At 35.0% G+C, this 22,548-nt stretch overlaps 1 protein-coding gene across 1 annotated transcript in view; it reads right to left on the bottom strand.

The window, feature by feature from the left end:
• Positions 1–22,548, bottom strand: part of TRDN (triadin) — a 343,597-nt gene that overhangs the window by 107,225 nt on the left and 213,824 nt on the right. The window contains exons 15-18 of the mRNA XM_081044419.1: positions 17,490–17,519; positions 16,712–16,729; positions 12,062–12,094; positions 11,908–11,934 (exon numbers count right to left, since the gene is read on the bottom strand). Coding sequence (XP_080900545.1) covers positions 11,908–11,934; positions 12,062–12,094; positions 16,712–16,729; positions 17,490–17,519 — 108 coding nt within the window. The remainder of the gene's footprint in view (positions 1–11,907; positions 11,935–12,061; positions 12,095–16,711; positions 16,730–17,489; positions 17,520–22,548) is intronic.

Below are 22,548 nucleotides of genomic sequence, written 5' to 3'. Positions count from 1 at the left end.
GGAGGCCATTACACTGGGGGAGCTCTAGTTCCGTTGGTAGCCTATGAAAACAAACTGAAGACAGAGTCAACTAAAGTTTTCTAAAATCTGAGAAAATGAAACTCAAGAGCAATTATAGCAGCAAAATAATTAAGTTTTCTCAAATAAGGCAATTTATGTTTTATGTAGACCAATTAAGTAACTTCTTTGCTTTGCTCCTCATCTTCTCTATAAAAACCTGTGCTCTATCGCGTGCCAGTGGAGTGCCCCTAAACGTTTTTCACGTTTGGTGTTGCCCTATTCAAATCATTGTTTACTCAAATACACTGTTTAACTTTTTACAGCAGTCATGTTGAGTAGCTGTGGTTGATTGATTTAACTGCTGTATAGTATTCCACTGTATACATATTCTACAAATTTTATATTTATTCTCCTTTCAATAGATAATAGGTCATGTTCAATTTTGTGCTCTTATAAGTAATGTTGCTATGAACATTCATGTACATGTCTCCTTCTGCAATGTGCAAGGATTTTCTTAGAAGTGCAATGGCTACGTGAGAGCATATGCTCATGTTCTACTTCTCTAGATAAATGCCACATTTGTTTCCTAAAATTTTACATACATACCAACAGTGTATACAATTTTCTATTGCTTCATATCATCACCATCACCAGAATGATCATTTTCACCCATTTTTGGTCAATCTGGTATGTGTAAAATAGTATCTTATTGTGGTTTTAAGTAAAATTGCATTATTACTAAGAAGTTGGACAGCTTTTGAAATGTTTATAGGCTACTAGTGCTTTTTTTTTGATCCTTGTTTATATCATTTAACCATTTTTTTCTGCCCATTGTTTTATCAAGTTCTTTATCTGTTGTCTTTTTATTTTTAGAGTAATTTATTTTTTTGCTGTTAGTCTCTTGTTACTTATATGTGATACAAATATATTTCCCAAGTTTTTAGCTTGACTTTTATCTCTCTTTATGGTGTCTACGGATTAACTGAAGTTCTTAATTTTAATGTAATAAGATGTATCAGCTTCTTTATTTGTGGCTTGAATTAGATCATTTTTAAATGCTACCGTGCTTCAAGAAAATATGTAAATATATCTTCCTATACTTTCTTTCAAATTAATGCATTGTTTTGTCTTTACCATTTAAGTCCCGGAAGCATATGGAAATGATTTTTTGGAATTGTATGAAATAGAGATACATTTTTTTGGTAATGAATACCATCTACCTCAGCAACATTTAAAAATAATCTATTATCTAGTTGTATGAAATAGCTGCTCATTCTTATATCAGATTTTTGCTCAAGAGGGAGCTGTTTTAGGTTCCTTCTCTTCCTGTCCTATTGGAAAATGTATTTAGTTCTGCACCAATACCATTCTACCCTTTAAAACACAATGTCAGGACATTATTTTATTACTAAGACTTGTAACACATGGTACTAATCTCAATAGTCATACTTTATAGAGCTATTTTGCTGCATTCATTGCTATATTTTCCTAATGCCAAAATTTATTCCTGATTTCCTATTTGAAATCCTCTCCTCCTCCTTCCTCATGTCTAAACTGATCTCAGATTCTACTTTGGCCAGTACTCATTTGTCTAGCTTGGATCTTTTCGAATTGTCTTGGTGAATATTCTTGAGCTTTGAACCATGGCGGTTTCCAATTGGGGTTGTCACCAAGGATACCAACTTTGGCTTTATACATAGGATTAAACAAGAAGCATATCTTTCCCTAGGGCCCAAGTCAGTCCCACGTCTCTCACATTCTACATTTCCTGGGACTGAAATCTCCCAAATTCATCATCTGACACTGTTTACTATTTGGAGTTCATTCTGTCAGCATCATCTGTGATTTGGGTCATGATCATATAATTTATTATCCAAACCATGCAAGTGAAAGGAGGTGCTATTAACAATTATTATGGAATCATATGAGTAAACCAAGGCTGTCCTAAGGGACTGATGTACACGGTCATATCTGTCATGCAATTTGTGATCTAAACACACCGATTTGATATCAGGACTACTGATTCAGGCCCATAAATCTTTTCCCACAGTAAGTTTCATGACAGAATATTTAAATTGAGTCCAAAAAGCCTGTTACTCTTCTAACAAATATAAATTGTCCACTTATGTTCTTCTACTACTATATAACTGAATTAATTCAAGGAAACTTTATTGTAAAATTCTGCATACTGACTTCTCCTGGATGATCCTTAAATGTACATCAAGTGATAGACATTTGACTCACACGTTTACGTTGAAATGTAGTTAACATGATGAACATTGCTAGGCTTGGTCGCTGAACATACCATGAAATCTAGTGTAGTGCTAAACTACAGGGACCAAAAATGCCCATCTGTTGCCATTTCATGTGAATTTAGGCCCACAATTAAAAATGACTATAATTTGGCTCTGATGCCATCCTTGGTGACTTTTTTCCTTAAAATTCAAACTGACTACTGGATGGGTGAATATGTACATGAAATACATGATCAGAGTCCCATGGTCCTTGATATGGAATGAAGTGATACATTTCGGTGCTTCCCAAGGGTGATCTGGTCAAATATATTCATTAAGCATTGCCTACTACATCCCCTCTTGAAGATTCATCAAGGAGAGTATGAAAGATTTGAGATGCCCTGGAGTCTAAAAGTCTACTTGTTTGGTCCACTTCCTGCTTGGAAATGACTAATCATATTGTTGACTCCTATGTCACCACCCAATGTGGGCAGAAGTAGGTGCATGGTACTGGAGGAAGGAGAATTGGATGTGTTGAGGCATTTTTGTATGCATTATGATAAAGGATTCTGTGTTTCGGAATTTGTAAATCTAGGTTTGGCATCCGTGCTTGGTCCAAAGCACTCTTCCTCCATCCACATAATACTTGGCACATAATTTTATATGTAGAAGCATTAACGCCCCACCTTAGCATTACATAACTGAATTTGAAAGTTTTCCCATTTCAAGTTTATGGTACCATGATACCCTCCACTCTGAACTCAACATTTTCCAAGCTTTTCTGTGTCTTCCAGTTTTTTTTTTCCTACAGGATTTTGGTTTCTTCGGGACCCAGAGTAAATCATTTCACACTACAAACTCAAGCCACATGCTAGTTATTCCCTTTAAGCATGAGCTAATGACAAATTACCTTTCACTTTTTCCATGGACTTGCTCTAACCCAGTATATCTTACCTATCCTTTTTAATTTAATACCATGGGATTGCATCATAAACACACTTAATGTTGCTAATTAAACTATAAATCTCACTTTTTCATTTGTTCTCATAATTTAAGATAATGTAAATGAATATCCTGAATGTTAAAGTTATATACACAAAATTATGTGTACCTTAATAGGTCAGTGATTTAAGGAATTTTAAGAGTATTTGTAATGATACACAATTTTTACCTTAGGCATTAACTTTATAAACAGCCCACTGCATATAGAAGCTATGTTAAAAAAAAAATTCTATTGTATTGTCTCAAGGACAAAAAAGAAACAGTTCTCAGTTGGGGAAACGGCCTGTTACATTGTTAGCAGAGACTTCAAACAACTTATGAATTATCTCTAATAATTTATATTGAGGGATAATTCCCATGCTTAGTACAAATCTGTCAGGCATACAGGCAGTTGCATATTAATTCTTTTAAAACTTTTATATTGGGTCAAAAATGTTTTGGCAACCTAATTTATTAGTTTACTGCACAAGATGCTGATCTCTTCAGACCTTGATTTGACAATGTGTTACATAGATAGAGGAATTTACAAGGCTTTTTAAAATTACAAATAAAATTTTTATCTACATATTATGTTTTTTATGAAGAAAATGTTCGTTTTCAGAGGAATTTTCAATCTAAAGTTCTCTACTAGTGCTGCAGAATTATCAGTTTTACATTATATATTTTCCTGATTATGCATTTCAACAAACTATTTGCATATTAAAGATTCCATAGAGTTCCAGTCAGATTTATATTCATCAAAAGTTTAAATTCATATTAAACCTCTCTTTCAAACTGCTATGTCTATGTGAACATTTCCAACAGTAATTTTTTAAAAGACATTTCCAGCAAGCTACTCAATATTATATTTCCAATTTTTCTCTGATACATCCACCAGTGATACACTCTGCCTCAAAATCCAAGCACTAAATAAAACATGAATTTGTTTTATGTATCAGTACAATCATTAATACTTAAGGCACTCTAACCCAGAAGTAAAATACAAATATATTACATCATGTATACAACTGAGGTTTAACCATAAATCCTATATACAAACATTAGCAAAGTTAAAGTACATTTTTTTCTAAAATCAAATACATGCGATCATGCCAAATAATTTTTGTTAATGACAATCTGTTAGGTACTTCACTTAATCAAGAAATACTGACAAAAACAAAATAAAACATCATGTGTCCCTAAGTGGATTGTCAAACCTACTGTTGGTACACATGCCATGGTATAGTTATCAATCAGTATTTTTTATCTGAGGATATAAACCTTAAAAGGAAATTGTGACATTACAACTGTAATAGTTAATAAAATTGTTGGGGGTTTCATTTTATTAATGACACAATTACTTTTACTGGTAGACAAATTATGCTGCCTACTGGTTTGATCCAATGATTAATCATTAGGAATATTAAGTCTGCTGTGTTTAAGACACTGAAGAGAGAACTTAACATTCTGAAAAATGGGGAAAAAATAGAAACAACTCAAACAGCGGTTATAGTCTGGACAAATTGACATTTAAAAGTAAAAAACCTTATAGACACATTTTAATAAGAACATATTCACAGAAAATATAAGGTTGGATAATTATGCATGTCATTTCAACACAACATATAATCATAGCAAGAAATGTTTCTTAAGCCAAACTTAAAAACTAGCATTAGCAGACATTTTGGTCAAATGGCAAAGTAGGTAAACACTGCGTTTACTTGCTCTCACGACCATTCAAAATTACAAGTAAACTGCAGAACAACCATCATTGAGAATCTTCTAAAGCCTAGATAAAACAAAGCCCTAGAACTAAGGAAATACAGAAGAAGCCACCTTATGACTTATAGGAGGAGCAGAGATGCAGGACAGGGAGGGATATCTCAGTTGGGAGAGATATCTCAGTTGCAATGGTCCCTCCACACCCAAGGAGTGAGGGGTCCCAGACCCATAGTAGGCTCTCCAGCCCAGAGTTTCAGTGCCAGGGAGAGAAGTCCCCATAACTCTGCCTGTAAAAACCAGCAGAGATTATGGCTGAGAGAGACAAGAGCAGTTGCAGTCCTGGGCAATCCTCATAAAGGGCCCGCACGTGGAATTACTCGCTGACAGACTCATTAGCTCTGAGCTCCAGTGCTGGGGCAGCATCTCGAAAGCTACCAGGGACAAAGGAGGAGAAACAGAGTTGTCTGACTTCAGGGCAAGGGCTGGATGGGTAACTTTCTTCTGGATGAAGGAACTGGCAGAAGCCGTTGTTTCTTTGTTGAGTCCTCGCCTTTCCCTGCATGCAGACTCAGGCAGACACCATATCTGAGTTGATGTTGCCTTACAGCTGCCAAACCATTTGTTCCCCCATGTTCTTCCCAGGATCTCACTAGGGAGTGCCTCAGCAAACTGAGGCCCGATGGAGAGATATCAGGGAAACTCCTTTAAGGAGAAGTCTCAGCAAACTGAGATCTGATGGAATTATAGTGGTCCCTCCCCTTCAATAGATTCCTTGGAGATGTGCGTGTATGAAGGCAAAGTTCAGGATGGAACACAATGGGAACTTTCAGAAAAACAGCCAGCAGGCTACTAACACACAGATCTTGAGATTAACAATCTTTTACCTCTTTAGAAGTTTACCAATAAAAACTATGTGTTGGCCCAATTTGGAGTTCAGTCCCTGAGGCTGTTCCCCTTGACTACGTGGTCTTGCACTCTATTCATGGCTACTGTCTTTTCTTAACCCTAAGCCGCCCTTCTCCCTCCCCACAACCCTCATCATGAGGGACGAGACAAGTCTCCATCAACCTCGTTAACACTTTTAGTTTGCTTACCCTAGTGACTCCCTGAGACCCCACCCCACCCAATTTTGGACACATCCAAGAAGATTCCAGAGGCTTTTCCATGTCTTGGCTCATGCTTCAAACTTTCCCCAAATTTCTCAAAGGTTCACAAAACCCAAACAGCAGAATCTGGCTTCAGCATGTCCTGCACCTCTGCCTAGTAGCCCTAAGCCCCAGCACTGGAGCTCCGTTTGTGGCTTGTCCTCTTGAGGCACCTACAGGCCCAGCACAGGTCGTGGCCACATGTGGTTTGCTTTGTGGCACATGACAGGTCGCCCTGGGCATGGCACAGCCTGTGGCTAAACTTGGCCTTGACCCTTCCCAGGAATCCCTGAGAACCAGTACCCCTGGAATCCAGCTTCAGACAAAGCCAGAACATCACTGACAGCCTTCCAAGGACAACACAACCAAAGGGTGGATTGGGCAGGCAATTCACTTCAGAGCCCCACTAAAGTGAATCCTGTTCTGTAGGGTCAGACCCTTCACAACAACTCCTCCACTCTAGTCACAGGAAGCCCTTAAAACCAATAAATCTGAGCATCAATCCCTCCCATTGACACACAAAGAGCAACCAGGGCTCAACAACAACAGAAAGCACACAAAAGCCACACAAGTGATACACCTGGAGCATCTAGTTCAAGTGACCAGTAAGACTGTCCACAGAGCCCCACAACACACCTGCTACATAAGATCACTCTACTAAGACCAGGTGACATATCAGCCCTACCTAATACATAGAAACAAATGAAGAGTGGCAGCCAAAAATGGGGACACAAAGAAACATGTCCCAAACAAAAGAACAGAAAAAAACTCGATAAAAAGAATGAACAAAATGGAGAAAAGCAATCTGCCAAATGTAGAGTTCAAAACATTGGTTATAACAATACTCAATGAACTCAGAGAGATAGAAAACATAAAAAATAGCGATAGAAAACATAATAAACAATGAATCAGAAATAAAGAATACAAAAAGGTAGAATACATTAGAGAGACTCAGTAGTAAATTGGATGAAGCAGAGGATCAAATCAGTGACTTAGAAGATAAGATAGCAGAAAATACCCAATTGGAACAAAATAAGAAAAACAAACAAACAAACAAACAAAAAACTAACAAAATGATGATGGTTAAAGGAATATCTGGGACGTCAAGTGTACCAACATTTTCATCATAGGGAAACCAGAAGGAGAAGAGAGAGAACAAGGAATTGAATACCTATTTGAAGAAATAATGACAGGGAACTTCCCTAACCTGGTGAAGAAAATAAATGTATAAAACCAGGAAATGCAAAGATTCCCAGACAAGGTAAACCCAAAGAGGCCCACACCAAGACACATTATAATTTAAATACCAAAGGTTAGAGACAAAGAAAGAATGTTAAAAGCAGCAAGAGAAAAGCAGTTATTTACCTGCAAGAGAGCTCCCATTAGACCATCATCTGATGTCTCAACAGAAACTTTGCAGGCCAGAAGAGATTGGCAGGAAATATTCCAAGTGATGAAAAGTAAGGCCCTATAACCGAGATTACTCTACCCAGCAAAGCTAGCCTTTAGAATGGAAGGACAGGTAAAGAGCTTCCCCAACAAGAAAAAGATAAAGGAGTTCACAAACACAATACCAGAATTACAAGGAATCTTAGAGGATTTTTTTTAAGGAAAAAAAAAAAAAAGATTAAAACCATGAATAACAAAATGTCAATAAGTACATATCTATCAGTAATTACTTTGAATGTTAATGGACTAAATGCTCCAATCAAAAGACAGGGTGGCTGAATGGATAAGAAAAGAAGACTCTTACATATGCTGCCTACAAGAGACTTACTTCAGATCTAAAGACACACACAGACTGAAAATAAAGAGATGATAAAAGATATTTCATGAAACTGGAAATTAAAATAACAAAACAAAACAATCTGGGGTAGCAGCACTGTACCAGGCAAAATAGACTGTGGGGACAGAGCCCCAGAAAGCAGCTTCCAGGCTCTCGGCCTCATATAGAAAGGTGCTGGCTCCGGTAGTAAATGGCCATCAACTGTGATCAGATGGCCATCAGCTGTGGCTAGTTGGCCGTCAGCTCTAACCCGTAAGCCATTGGCCACTAATATAACTGCTGTGGCTACGCTAGCAGAAGAAATGTGGGCTAGCAAGGGCAGATTGCAGAGAGGCGGATGCCGCCGGCGAGAATATAGTGTTATGACTCCCCTACTTATGGCTCCGTGGGTGTTCCTTTTTGGCCTCACCATGGTCTGCATTCTTATGTGGCGAGCGGGAGCAGAGACCCCGCAGGAGACCCCACACGAATTAGACTTTAACACAGAGACTATAACGAGTGACAGAGAAGGACCCAGTAATCCCACGTGTGGGTATTTATTTCAAGAAATCCAAAATGTTACTTTGAAGGGACGTGTGCATTGATATGTTCATTGTAGCATTGTTTACAATGGCTGAGATGTGGAGGCCACCTGGATGTTCATCAATGAATGAATGGATAAAGAGGAGGTGCTACATATATAAATGGGACTTTTCTCGGCTATGAAAGGGAATAGGTTCTTGCCATCTGTGGTGGCATGGGTAAGACCTGGAGGGAATTGTGCTAAGTGGAGTAAGCCAGACAGAGAAAGACAGATATGATGTGATTTCAGTTATATGTGGAATCTAAAGAACGAAATGAACAAACTAACACAACAGAAACGAACTCATAGATACAGAGAATAGTTTGATGGTTGCCAGATGGGAGAGGGGTTGAGAGTATGGGAGAAAAACAGGAGAAGGGATTAAGAAGTACAAATTCGTTGTTACAAAGTCATCAAGTGGATATAGAGAATAGCATAAGAAATATAGTCAATAATATACTAATAAATATGTATGGTGTCAGATGGGTACCGGATTTATCATGGGGATTGATAGGAGGGGTGGGGGCAGGGTGCATAAGGTGAAGAGATTAAGAAGTACAAATTGGTAGTTACAAAATAGTCATGGGGGTAAAGTAAGGCAGAGGAAATACAGTCAATAATAAGGTAATAACTGAGTATAGTGCCAGGTGGGTACGAGACTAGTCAGGGGATCACTTCTTAAATTATATAAAGTCTAACCACTATGTTGTACATGTGAAATTAATTTAAAATAATATTGAATGCCAATTGTAATTGAAAAAATTTAAAAAGGGGGAAAAGGTGAAGGGGAATAAGAGGTTTAAATTTCCAGGTATAAAACCAATAAGTCATGGGGATGTAATATACAGCATAGGGAATACGGTCAATAATATTGTGATAGCGTGGTACAGAGCCAGATGGTTGCTGGACTTATCATGGTGATCACTTCTTTAGGTATATAAGTGCTGAATAACTATTGTGTATACCTGAAACTAATATAATATTGTATGTTAACTATATTTAATAAAAAGTCTTTAAAAAATAGCAATAGTATTGTCTACAGCAGAAAACCTCAATGAATAAGCTGCCAAAATCAACTCTTTTTGTTTTTTTAAAGTTTTATTCGGCATACTTGTTTTAATTGTTTTTCACTTGGCGTTGTTAAAGACAATAAATAATGAGGTGTAAATTAAAACGTCAGCATGTCTCTCTCTAGCATAGTTTTAAAGTTATTTTCATTTTTTAAAATACCATATTATAACCTTAGAAACTAAAGAAAAAATTAGCCCGAGGTTGAGAAAATACGACACTGTGCCATTTTCTTTGATATACTGTAAATATATGCCACAACTACAGATTTTTTTTTTGATATTCATATGTCTTTTTCTAACAGAGAAAGCTCATTCACAGCTCATTCATTTTGTTTTCCATTCCAAATTATCTAAGAATCTGTTTTTATATACAAGCCAATGAATTTCCTTAAAGTGTATAAAATGGTATGAAAAAAATTAATTGGTAAATTATCCAATGGTTTCCATTTTAAAAATAAAGATAATTATTGCTAAGCTGCTACAATATCATCAAACACTGAAATGAACAAATAATGATCTTAAGCAACTTAAATTATTGTATTTTGTCAGGTTCAATACCAAACAACAATATTTAGCTATTAAAATTCTTAAAACTGATTATGCCATAGTCATTCTGTTGTCTCTCCAGTTTCTATGTTTCTATGTTGTATGCTGTATTTCAGCTTTCTGCATATGTGCATAAGTAAGAATATGTGTTATGGCCCACTTGTGGGAATGTTACACCGGAACAAATAGTCTCTTCTCTGTAAGACAGACAAAAACGTATCCTTCCCAAAGGATAAGCAATATCAGTGTTAATGTGAAGTGCTGAAATGTGTGATTACATATTTCATTTGTAAATGATTTGAAAGTCTTTCATATTTAAAATTTTTAAAAATGCAATTATCCTATTTGATATTTCTTGCCATTTGATAAACCATTATCAAGTTTCCACTATGCATCTGACATTATAAATAGACATTCTGGGAATAAAGATATAAAAAAGCCATCCTTATTCTCCAACTTCTGACTATTTAAAGAGGGAAAAAGAAAAGTAACATGATTATAACAGTATATCAAATATTTTTGTAACATAAAGAAAATGATGCTATGAGAACTAGTTAGAGAGACACCTAAAGGGATTTCGGTTGTCTGTGGAAGTTTTACAAACTTGGAAGAAAACTAAACAGGGTTTCAAACCCGTGGTTGTCTGTAGTCTGTGGCAGGGGATTTGCATAGTTATTTATATATTTAAATGAAGGAGCATTTACTCAATATTTAAATATAGTAAAATAGGAGGAACAACTAATAGATATGAGGCTATGACCACTTGTACCTCACACCTGTCAGATTTGCTACTATCGATAAGACAAGAAATGATAAGTGTTGGAGAGGATGTGAAAAAAAGGGAACTCTCATACACTACTGTGGGAATGTAAATTGGTGCAGCCTCCATGGAAAACAGTATCTAGGTTCCTCAACAAATTAAAAATAGAGTTACCATATTACCCAGCAATCCTCTTTTGTTTATCTACCCCAAATATTTGAAGATACTTATTCATAATAATATATGCACACCTACATTCATTGCGGCATTATTCACAACAGCCAGACATGGAAACAACCTAAGTATCCTTTAATGGATGATTGGATAAAGAAGATATGGAACATATATACCAATTTTTTAAAAAGTTTCAGAAACTTTCACTTATTTTCATCTGAAACAACTAATACAGCAGGTTAAACGTCAGAAACCCTTTAGAAAAGGATATTAGCAATTTAGTCGTATGTACGTTTCTGTTTTTTTGGTTGTCTAATTCTCAATTCAATTTTTCTATCATTAGAATAAAAATATATTGAGGTCAAAATCTACCTCTACTCTTCATTGCAACTCTCCTGAGTACTTAAGAAATGCCATTAACTAATATTTGGAATAGGGAGAGAATATTTGCTGGAACTGAATTTTCCATATTTTAAAAGCAAAGCAATACCCAATGCATTTACAGAAAATATTTTGGTCTTGTTTTGTTTTTGTTTGTGTGTTGTTTATTCTACATTAAACCACAAAACAGTCTTTCTCAAACACTGAACAGATGAATCCACTGGGGATCTTAGGGAGTTGCAGATTCTGATTCAGTAGGTCTGGGGTGGGACCAGAGATTCTGCACTGCTAACAAGCTTTCCAGTGATTCTCATGCTGCAAGTTCACAGAATACACATCAAGTAGCAAGAAGGTTACGTATTATTTGTCTTACATTTTGTAAAACTGCATTGGTGTTAACTACGTGAAGAACTTGGTAAAAAGACTGTGAGATAGAAGGATTTCCTGCCCTTTCTTACTGTGGCCTTTACTGCCTGGCTGAGGCTGCAGCATTAATAAACATTGGACATCAGGGAGAAAGAACCCAGCAACACCGGTCTGACTCACCTGAATGGTCCTTCCTTGGTGGCTTTGCTGTATCAAGCAAGACAAGAAAATAAAACAAAAATCAACATTTCATGCCATTTGACCACAATTCAGTCTTCAATTGCAAATTAAATATCTTGACATCAAGAGGATTGAGGAATTTAAAAGCAGTTACCTGGTTCCACAGGCTTTTCTTTCCTTTCCTGTTCTAGAACATATTATTATTGTTATTATTATTATTCCAATTGTATGTGTCACAGCTTAATTGTTGTAACACAAAGAAACATGCATGTGCTAATGGTGAATTACAACAATAACTGCCATAAAAAGACTAATATTGCATATTATAAACACATTTCCCTTCTACAATTTCCCTTCCCAGAGTTCCCTTACAGAACAGCATGGAAATATTTTGAATATTGGAGGAATTAAAAAACTTTTATGAATAATAAACCAGAATTCAGGATGTAATTATTAAATTACCTTTAATAAATATAAATTAATTTACTCATCAATTCCACAAGATCTGCCAAATCACGCCGGTGGTTGATTTTCTTTGTTTTATTCTTTTTTACTTTTTGTGTTTTTGAAAAAGATTATAGGTCACAAGAATGTACAAAAATGTACATAGGAAGGTTTCATATATTCTTCACCCTGTTTCTCTTACCATGACATGATTTACTTTTAAACTAAAATAAATACAACCTTTCAAATTGTGGTAACTAGAAAAGTAGAAGCAAAATAAGAACATAGGTTTGGAGATACACAATTAAATGAAGCAATCTTAAAGACAAAAAAAAACTAAATCAAACCAATTCAATGATATAACAATAACAATAAAAGCATGTTCTGATGATAAACCAGAGTACATGAGTTAATTTGAAAATAATTAATAGCTGTTCAGAGGACAACTCTTTTTCTTCTCCCTAATACTGCGTGGGTCAAATCCACAGACCTTCCCAATGAGAATGGTTGATATGTAAATGAACTTATGGGAAGGCTTGTCTGCTTATTAAATACATCAATACCCTGAAGATTGTCAAGGAGCCACAGCCTATCTGCAGGAACTTTTAAATCATATAGACTGCAAAAAATGAAGTTCTTAAGGTTTTATTTATAGATACATACAAAGGGTGCCAAAAATGTACATATATTTTAAGAAAGGAAAAAACTATTAAAATTGTAATACTCAATATATACCGATAACAACAGATGAATACAAGTCACGTTTGACTTCTGCATTTACAAGAGGTGCTCAAAGTGGTTACCATCAGCGTCCAGAAACTTCTGATTACAGCGAACTACTGCTTGAACAATGTTGACCAAAGTGTCCACTTGTATACATTTTTTGGCACCCCCGGTGTGTGTGTATGTGTGTGTGTTAATAACATTTTTCTTTTTTTTTAATTTATTGGGGTGACAATTGTTAGTGAAATTACATAGATTTCAGGTGTACAATTCTGTATTACATCATCTATAAATCCCATTGTGTGTTCACCACCCAGAGTCAGTTCTCCTTCCATCACCATATATTTGATCCCCCTTACCCTCATCTCCCACCCCCCACTCCAATTACTCTCTGGTAACCGCTAAACCATTGTCTGTATCTATGAGTTTTTGTTTCTCATTTGTTTGTCTTGTTCTTTTGTTGTTTTTGGTTTATATACCACATATCAGTAAAATTATATGGTTCTCTGCTTTTTCTGTCTGACTTATTTCGCTTACCATTATACTCTCAAGATCTATCCATGCTGTCACAATGTTCTTATATCACCTTTTCTTACCGCCGAATAGTATTCCATTGTGTATATGTACCACAACTTCCTTATCCATTCATCTATCAAAGGACATTTTGGTTGTTTCCATGTCTTGGCCACCATAAACAAAGCTGCAATGAACATTGGAGCACACTTGTCTTTATGTATAAATGTTTTCAGACTTTTTGGGTAGATACCCAGGAGAGGGATTGCTGGGTCATATGGTAATTCTATTCGTAATTTTTTGAGGAACCTCCACACTGCCTTCCATAATGGCTGCACCAGTCTGCATTCCCACCAACAGTGGATGAGGGTTCCTTTTTCTCCACAGCCTCTCCAACACTTGTTACCATTTGTCTTATTGATGATAGCCATTCTGACAGGGGTGAGGTGATATCTCATTGTGGTTTTTATTTTCATTTCTCTGATGATTAGTGATGTTTAGCATTTCTTTCATATGTCTATTTGACATTTGTATGTCCTCTTTGGAGAAATGTCTCTTCATGTCCTCTGCCCATTTTTCAATTGGGTTGCTTGCTTTTTTGTTGTTGATTTCATGAGTTCCTTGTATATTTTGGATATTAGTCCCCTATCGGAAGCACTTTTTGCAGAAATCTTCTCCCATCAACTAGTTGCCTCTTTATTTTGTCCATGGTTTTTTTTTTGATGTGCAGAAGCTTTTAAGTTTCATATAGTCCCATTCGTTTATTTTAGCTTTTACTTCCATTGCCTTTGGAGTCAAATTCATAAAATGCTCTTTGAACCCAAGGTCCATAAGTTTAGTACCTATGTTTTCTTCTATACAGTTTATTGTGTCAGGTCTTATACTTAAGTCTTTGATCCATTTTGAATTGATTTTGGTACATGGTGACAGATAGCAGTCCAGTTTCATTCTTTTGCACGTGACTATCCAATTCTCTTAGCACCATTTATTGAAGAGGCTCTTTTTCCTCCATTGTACGTTTTTTGCTTCTTTTTCAAATTATCTGTCCATATTTATGTGGTTTTATTTCTGGGTTCTCAATTCTATTCCATTGGTCTAGGTGTCTGTTTTTCTGCCAATACCATGTTGTTTTGATTATTGTAGCCCTGTAGTACAAGCTAAAGTCAGGGAGTGTGATACCTCCAGTATTGTTCTTTTTTCTTAAGATTGCTTTGGCTATTCGGGGTCTTTTGTGGTTCCAAACAAATCTGATGATTTTTTTGTTCTATTTCTTTAAAAAATGCCATTGGGATTTTGATGGGCATTGCATTATATCTGTATATTGCTTTAGGTAATATGGCCATTTTAACTATGTTGATTCTTCCAATCCATGAGCATGGAATGTCTTTCCATTTCTTTGTGTCTTCTTCAATTTCTTTTAAAAAAATGTCTTATAGTTTTCAGCATATAGGTCTTTCACATCCTTGGCTAAGTTTATTCCTAGGTATTTTATTCTTTTTGCTGCAATTGCAAAAGGAACTGTTTTTTGTATTTCTTTTTCTGAGATTTCATTGTTAGTATATAGAAATGCAATGGACTTTTGTACGTTGATTTTGTAGCCAGCAACTTTACTGTATTTGTTGATTATTTCAAACAGCTTTTGGTGGAGTCTTTAGGGTTTTCTATATATAGCATCGTGTCATCTGCAAAGAGTGACAATTTAACTTCATCATTCCCAATTTGGATGCCTTTTATTTCTTTCTCTTGCCTGATTGCTCTGGCAAGGACTTCCAACACTATGTTGAAAAGCAGAGGTGATAGGGGACAACCTTGTCGTGTTCCTGAACGTAGAGCAAAGGGCTTCAGCTTTTCACCATTAATTATGAGATTAGCTGAGGGCTTGTCGTATATGGCCTTTATTATGTTGAGGTATTTTCCTTCTATACCAATTTTAGTAAGTGTTTTAATCATAAATGGATGTTGTATCTTGTCAAATACTTTTTCTGCATCAATTGATATAATCACATGATTTTTGTCCTTTATTTTGTTTATGTGATGTATCACATTGATGGATTTGCGGATGTTGAACCATCCTTGTGCCCCGAAGATGAACCCCTCTTGGTCGTGATGAATAACCTTTTCAAATTTCCAGTTGTTCTTCATTTTCCTGTTGGTGCAATGGTTTATAAAGTGGTTTCTGTATCCATGTGCCAGCACTATGCACACACATAAATCTGGGATTGAAAGAACACATCCTTCTTTACAGATAGATTGCTCCCCCTGGCTGAGTTGTAGTATAATTTCAGGATTTTCTCCACAGGGTATTTTAGAGCACTTTTATGACATAGAATTTCTCAGTGTCTTAGCCTTGTGCAGGACTAAAACATGTATAAATATATATTTTTTAATTTGGTCTATATTTTAAAAGTTTTTTTTTTTGTAATATCACTGGACCTTTAAAAGCTCTACATACCTAAAAATGTGATTATTTTTAATGGCTAATTGAATTGGGTTACGTTGTTTTTGTTTCCATTTGTTCAATATATCCTGTTTTCTTTAGGGGAGAGTAATATTTGCAAAAGACACAACCTCAAGTCATCAAGCTTTACTTAATTGTGAGTGGGGGGAAAATTATGTTATGACAAATAGTCATATATCCTGTGAAAGTGCCAAAACATTTATGGATTACAAGAAGACAAAATAGAAAAGATGGTGTAAGATTACCATGATAAACAAGTTCTATTCAATTTTTTCTAAGGTCATAACTAACGAGATTATAAGGACTAAATTTATACTAACATAAATTTAATACTAAATTTAATACTAAATACTGAATTTATACTAACATAGTTTTGGTTAATGGAATGAAGTTATATTTTTGATTGTGAGGCTGTGGATAATATTATTAAATGACAGCATGAGTTTGAAAAAGAACTCTAAGAATCATTACTATGCTTTCCAGTCCACTCTGACCCCCCTCCCACCCCTAGGTTGTGTACTCTTTCATCCTGACAAAAAACAACAAACAGAGTTCACATGCAAAAAATGTAGAAAAGGGAGATTTAGAACTGCACATCTACATATGCTAGCAGGTCAATCGTAGTAATAAAGAGAAATAAAATATATATTGCATGCATTTCCTTACTTTTTCCTTTGGGTTGTTCTGTTGAAATAAATATAAACAGAAAATAATTGCTCTTCAAATCTTTAAAGATAAAATTTACCACCCCAACATAGTGATTAGACTATGATTTTTCCAACCCCTGCTCCCTTCCTCTCCCCTTAAATTTCCACAGTGAGGGTTGCTCTGACGTATAGCTGACCATCATAGGTATTTCTATAATTAGATTGTAAAACATTATTTGACAATTAACCTCCAATTATACTGTTTAACCATTTTAAATGATTTGTACTTAGCAGTTTTCTTAAACACATGTGAACAAGTAAATACATTGTACATATAAACACACATGAACAAATACAGAAGAAATAGATGTACTTGTCAGGTGAGTCTATTCCAGACTTAAAGAAACAATTCACTTCCTAATTGATGCTGGTGTATCTGAGATTAATTGAATTTATGCTTTCTAGTAAAAAAGAATGCTTCATACTAAATGTTGTTCAATTTTATGTCAAGCAAACATTTCTTTGAAAACAATTACTCTGAAAGGTAAACATATGCAGTATTTATTTTTTATTACTGCGAAATATTTCTCATAGCAGTATTGTCAGAAAAAAATTGACTATTTTTCTCATTTTTTAAATTTTTATTTCTTTCTCTCAATCTCAGTATTTTTCTCTCTCAATATCCCATATGTAGTTTTTTGTTTTTTGTTTTTTTTCTTGTATGTTAATCCTTTAAGAAGGAATGCCAGTTGGGGGTTCACCAAATATAAGATAGAGAAAGGAAATATTCCCAATACCTTCTGCAGGTGGTTTTGTTTTCTTGGTATCTGAAAACACAAAGAGAAATTATTGTTAAAACAGATAAGATAGATCAACTGATTATCTCACAAAATAATGTCCATTAGCTCTGAAATCATTTTCAACGAAAAGAATTGATTATGTGTTATATTTCTAGAATATGGAGCTTACAGAGAAATTATTCTGTGTTTAAGAGGATGAGCATTAGAGTGAGACAGTAAGTGAGAAACTTTTTGAAATATAAAATACAAGAAAATATGAAAGAAAATATCCCTATATCATTTTCATACAGATTACTTTATGCCTATTTAGCTAATGTTCTTTTCATAAAAAGTCAAATTCAACACACACATGGTCTGTTTCCATAAAGAAGGGTTAGAGTTCATGAATTTAGTTTGCAATTTCATTTGTTCAATCTAAAGCAGTCCAGGTAAAATACGTCTTACTCTCTTTGAATAATCAATGTATTTCCAATATAAACATTCAATTATTCCTATTGTAATGGAAAAGAAACAAGTGGATTAGAGCTCATGGGTTACTGATAAATACATCATTATACTTAGTAACTGTTATGTAGTAATGTGTATTCCGAGGTCAGCAGACATCTATTTTATATTTAGTCTTTTGGATGCTCAGCTTAGAGCTGAGAAATTTATTATTTCCACACTATACGCCATGAAACTATCTGTTTCTATCACCTGAAAATAAAAACAAGAGGTTTTTTACCTCATTTATTTTAAAAAGGAGCCATCTTAACTTAAATTTTTGCTTAGAATATTTTATGTCCTATATTCTGTGTTCTTTTTTTTTTACCTCTTCTGTACCTGAGATTTGAAATTCCCTGAATATTACTGAAATTAGAATCATAACAATGAACTATGGATTTCTACTTACAAAAGGTAGATAAACTGTTTTCTGGCTGACTATTACATGGCTTTGAATCTAGAACAGTACACGTTCACTAACAGTTTGCAAGTTAATGGATTTGTGTGCCTTGTAGTGATGGATTGGGAGGTCGTGATTTTACTTCCACAATGAAGTAACGGGCCTAAAATGTTTGAAGTTGATGGTGAGTAGGAGTCTGTTCACAAAAGGCAGTTAGATGGTCAATAGAGTTATTATATGGAAAATAGTAGCAAATGACAGTAAATGATGAAAGTAACACCTCTCTTTCATGGAAGTATAAGCTGGAAAGATATTTTTAGGAAAGCAAGAAAGAACCCAGAAAGTCATAAAAATGAGCATGCTTTCTGATGTAGTAATTCTAGATATCAAAAAATGCAAAATTATCATAAAAACATATATCAGAAGACACTTTTTTCATGACATTGTTTTACACCTCTAAATAATGGAACTATTAAACAGTACCTTCTGTACAGTAAAGGCACTCTTAAGAATCCATAGTATACTTACATAATAAAAAACACAATGTCATTAAAATGATGTTTTTTGCAACCTTTTCTTTATGCATTTCTAATTTTTCTGCAATAAGGATATGTTTCTCATATAAGGGGAAAACAAACAAGCCTTATTTTTCAAAATAATAGGTCCTTGGGACAGAATATTTTTTACTCAGTAAACATTTATTAAGCACTATTATGTCCAGAATGGCATAGTAACAAGAATTTTAGGCTAGATTTTTATTAATGCCCACCATCGCCCTCTGAAAAAAAAAAAAAAACAATATTTTTTTGCTATTCAGTTTCTCATCAGGAACTGTAACTGAGTGGGCTAAATTTGCTATCTAAAACATAAGCGCTTTGCAAACAATTTCTCATTCATTTTCTTCACAATTATCCTAATCTAGCAAGTAATTTAAGTATATAAAAATAGTATATACAACCATTTTATATAAGTACATGATAAATATCTTACTCATATGCCTAACAACATGTTAACAATATGCAGTGGCTATTTCTGTTTGAAGACATGGATTCTTATAGCACAACAGATTAAAGTACAAGTAGATAGTTCAATAGCCATCATGAATTATCAATTTGTTAGGCTCCAGTATAGTGGAACAAAAATTCTGCCTGCTCAAGAGGTCATGTGATCCTCACTAAGTAATCTTTTAAGCCCAAAATACAGCCAATATGGAAAACACAAGCAGATTACAATGAATACATAGCTATTCAGGAATACAATTAAAGTAAAGTTTGGAAAGGATGCCGAAACAGACAGAGAATAAAGTATAGCAGAATGGGACAAAATTATTTCCAGCACCCCAATCTCCAACTAGATGTTGGCATGGGGTAGATAGATGTGTAAAGCTAAATATAATAAGTGTATCTGTAAGATGACTGTTATTTTTAATCTGCTTTCCTTCACCCTACTAATAAGAATTGATAGTATATTGTGTTAGATATTAATTGTGCTAAAATGAAAGAATAAAAATAATATGAAGTCCAGGGTTAGGTAAAGTATAGAACTTACTGAAATATAATGTGTGTGTGTGTGTGTGTGTGTGTGTGTGTGTGTGTGTGAAATTTCCATACAATCATGTCTTTTGGTTAGGAGCCAACAGAGCAGAAGACCTATACAAGTAAAATGCTCGAGCAACCAAAAAATATAATGCTCGCAATTGAAAGATTACATAGTGACTCTTAAGAGCTCTAAGTATCAGCCGTAAATACTCATGCCATTAAACTTCATTATGCCCTCCCAGCACTCAGCTGAAATGGCTTAAAAATATCATAAAGGCTTATTTGGTGAATATACGAGTACTTCATAAAGCCCATCTGCCCAAGAATCTGAACAACAGTCTTTTATTAAGAACATTGAGGCCCACAGCAGCTGTGATTAAAAGCAGTGATGTGTCTGCAATCTGTTCAATTCATCACTCACTCATCTTTAGTAATGTACCAGGTATGGTCTATTATGTTTATAAGAGATGCCAGAGAAAAATAAAATACCAATTGACATTGAAGGGAAACATTAAGTCTCTGATAGCTTAATAATTATACAGGTAATTAAATACCTAATTTCCTTTGTGAAACTTGCCCGGTTGACATATTTGTTCAATTACAATACTAGATATTTTGCTTTATTTTCAGCATGATACCTCTTCAGATCTCAATTCTGAAGCCCTAGAACTTGAGACTAATGCTCACATGCACTCAATTCTACTTGTTTTTGTTCTAGTTATAGTAAACAATAAATCTAATCTGTCTAGTTCTGAATGGAGCAGTATCCTTCAGAAGATAACCTGTGTTGGAAAATCCACAGGCTTTCCAGCCCCTAGGAATTCATCAATGAAGCCAACGTTAAATGAATGAGATCTACCTAGATTGACTAGTGCAATACAAGAGGCAGGTAGTGATCAAACGCACCTAAGATGAAATTGTCAACGATTGGCTATGATTTCCCAGCCCTTAAACCTCACTGGAATTTAACACCCAATAATAAGAAGACAATTTTCTTACCTGAAATGTGGAAAAGTAAGTGCCTACCCATAATTCATGTGGCTACTATGTTTATCTTAAGAGTCCTATATTACTGATTTATTCACAGAATAAATATTTGTCGAGCAATGTGCAGACTGAGGAAATATGTTAGTCCCTGTAGGGGATAAAACTGAATTAAACACGGTCCCTTTAGTCAAAGGCCTTAATGGAACAGAAGGAAAATGAATACAAGCAATATCAAGTAGAAGGTTGCAAGACATACTCATAAGCAGTGGTAGCGTAGGTGTAGATACACTCTGATGGGTAATTATAAATGAAAGACTATATATATTTAATTAGAAGGGTCAGGCAGATGTCTTAGAGGAAGGAGAGTTTTTCTGAGCCCTAAAAACATTGAATATTTATAGACAAAATGGAAAGGGTAAACTTGGTTACGATAACAGCAGAAACAAAGGCAAGGTAGCACACCATATATGTAAAATTGAGAGTGGCTTAGTATAGATGAAGCATATGATACATAAAGAAGAAACTGGGTGGGAGTATAAGGTAAAGTCTCTACCGTGGTGCCTTGGTGGCCTTGCACATACTCATATAGGCCATGAAGGCAAAGGTGTGAACTGCAGCTAATTTGAATCTTGGTAGGATGCATTGTGCTTCTTCTAGTACATAAGAGGATGGGAGGGAGGCCTGTGAGAAGCTGTTCTGAGGCCATCTCCAACATCTCCCTATCTCTCCCAGGAGGCTGTCATGAGATAGTTTCTTGTCATCACCTCCTGGGTTCTCCTGCCTAGAACCCTTTATAATAGAGCTACAGACCATAAAGCCGACATAGCTGTAGTTTAGAACTGGATCCTCAGCAACCAAGTGTCTCCAACTTGTGCTGCGTTATCCGGCCTCTTTTCTTTACGTGTCATCCTTTTTGGTTTGTAGGACAAGGACCAGGAAGGGCTGACACCTTTGACTACTCTAACTTTGATTGACCAAGAAAGTAATTAATTGTCTCAATCTCAAAGGGCTCGTTGTATTTTTATAGGTGGAATTATTCAGACCTGGCCTTTGACTTTGCCTAGATGTGTGTGTGTGTGACAGGAGGTCATGAAACAAGCTGTGGGGACTTGAATTGCAGGTAAAGGCCTGTAGACTATATTCTATGATCAGTGTGGAACTATTGAATATTTTAAATAAGTAATGACATAAAAAGCTTCATAAATATTTTGGAAGAAAATATTTAGAAAGATATTACAGGCAGGATAGTTACTTAAGTCCGAGATTCGCAATCATTTTCATCTCAGGGCTCCTTTAAATTCTTAAGAATTTCAAAGGACTCCAAACAGCCTTTATTTATGTAGGTTTTATCAATTGATGTTTGCAACTTAAAAAAATTAAAGCTGAAAAAAATTTTAAATATATAATTTATTAAACCTAATAAACCTGTTATGTGTTAACACACATTGTATATATTTTTTAATGTCAAATACATTTTCCAATACAAAAGAAATGGTGAGATGAGTGCCTTTATTTCACACTTTTATGAATCTCATTAATATGTGGCTTAATGAGAAGACAGTTGGATTTACATATCTGCTTAAGTATTCAATTTGCTACAATATCACATGTTATGTAGCCTCTGTTAAACTCTAGTGCATACTCATGG

This window comes from Rhinolophus hipposideros, assembly GCF_964194185.1.
Source record: "Rhinolophus hipposideros genome assembly, chromosome: 3".
Classification (NCBI taxonomy): Eukaryota; Metazoa; Chordata; class Mammalia; order Chiroptera; family Rhinolophidae; genus Rhinolophus; species Rhinolophus hipposideros.
This window is presented reverse-complemented; position numbering and strand designations above follow the sequence as displayed.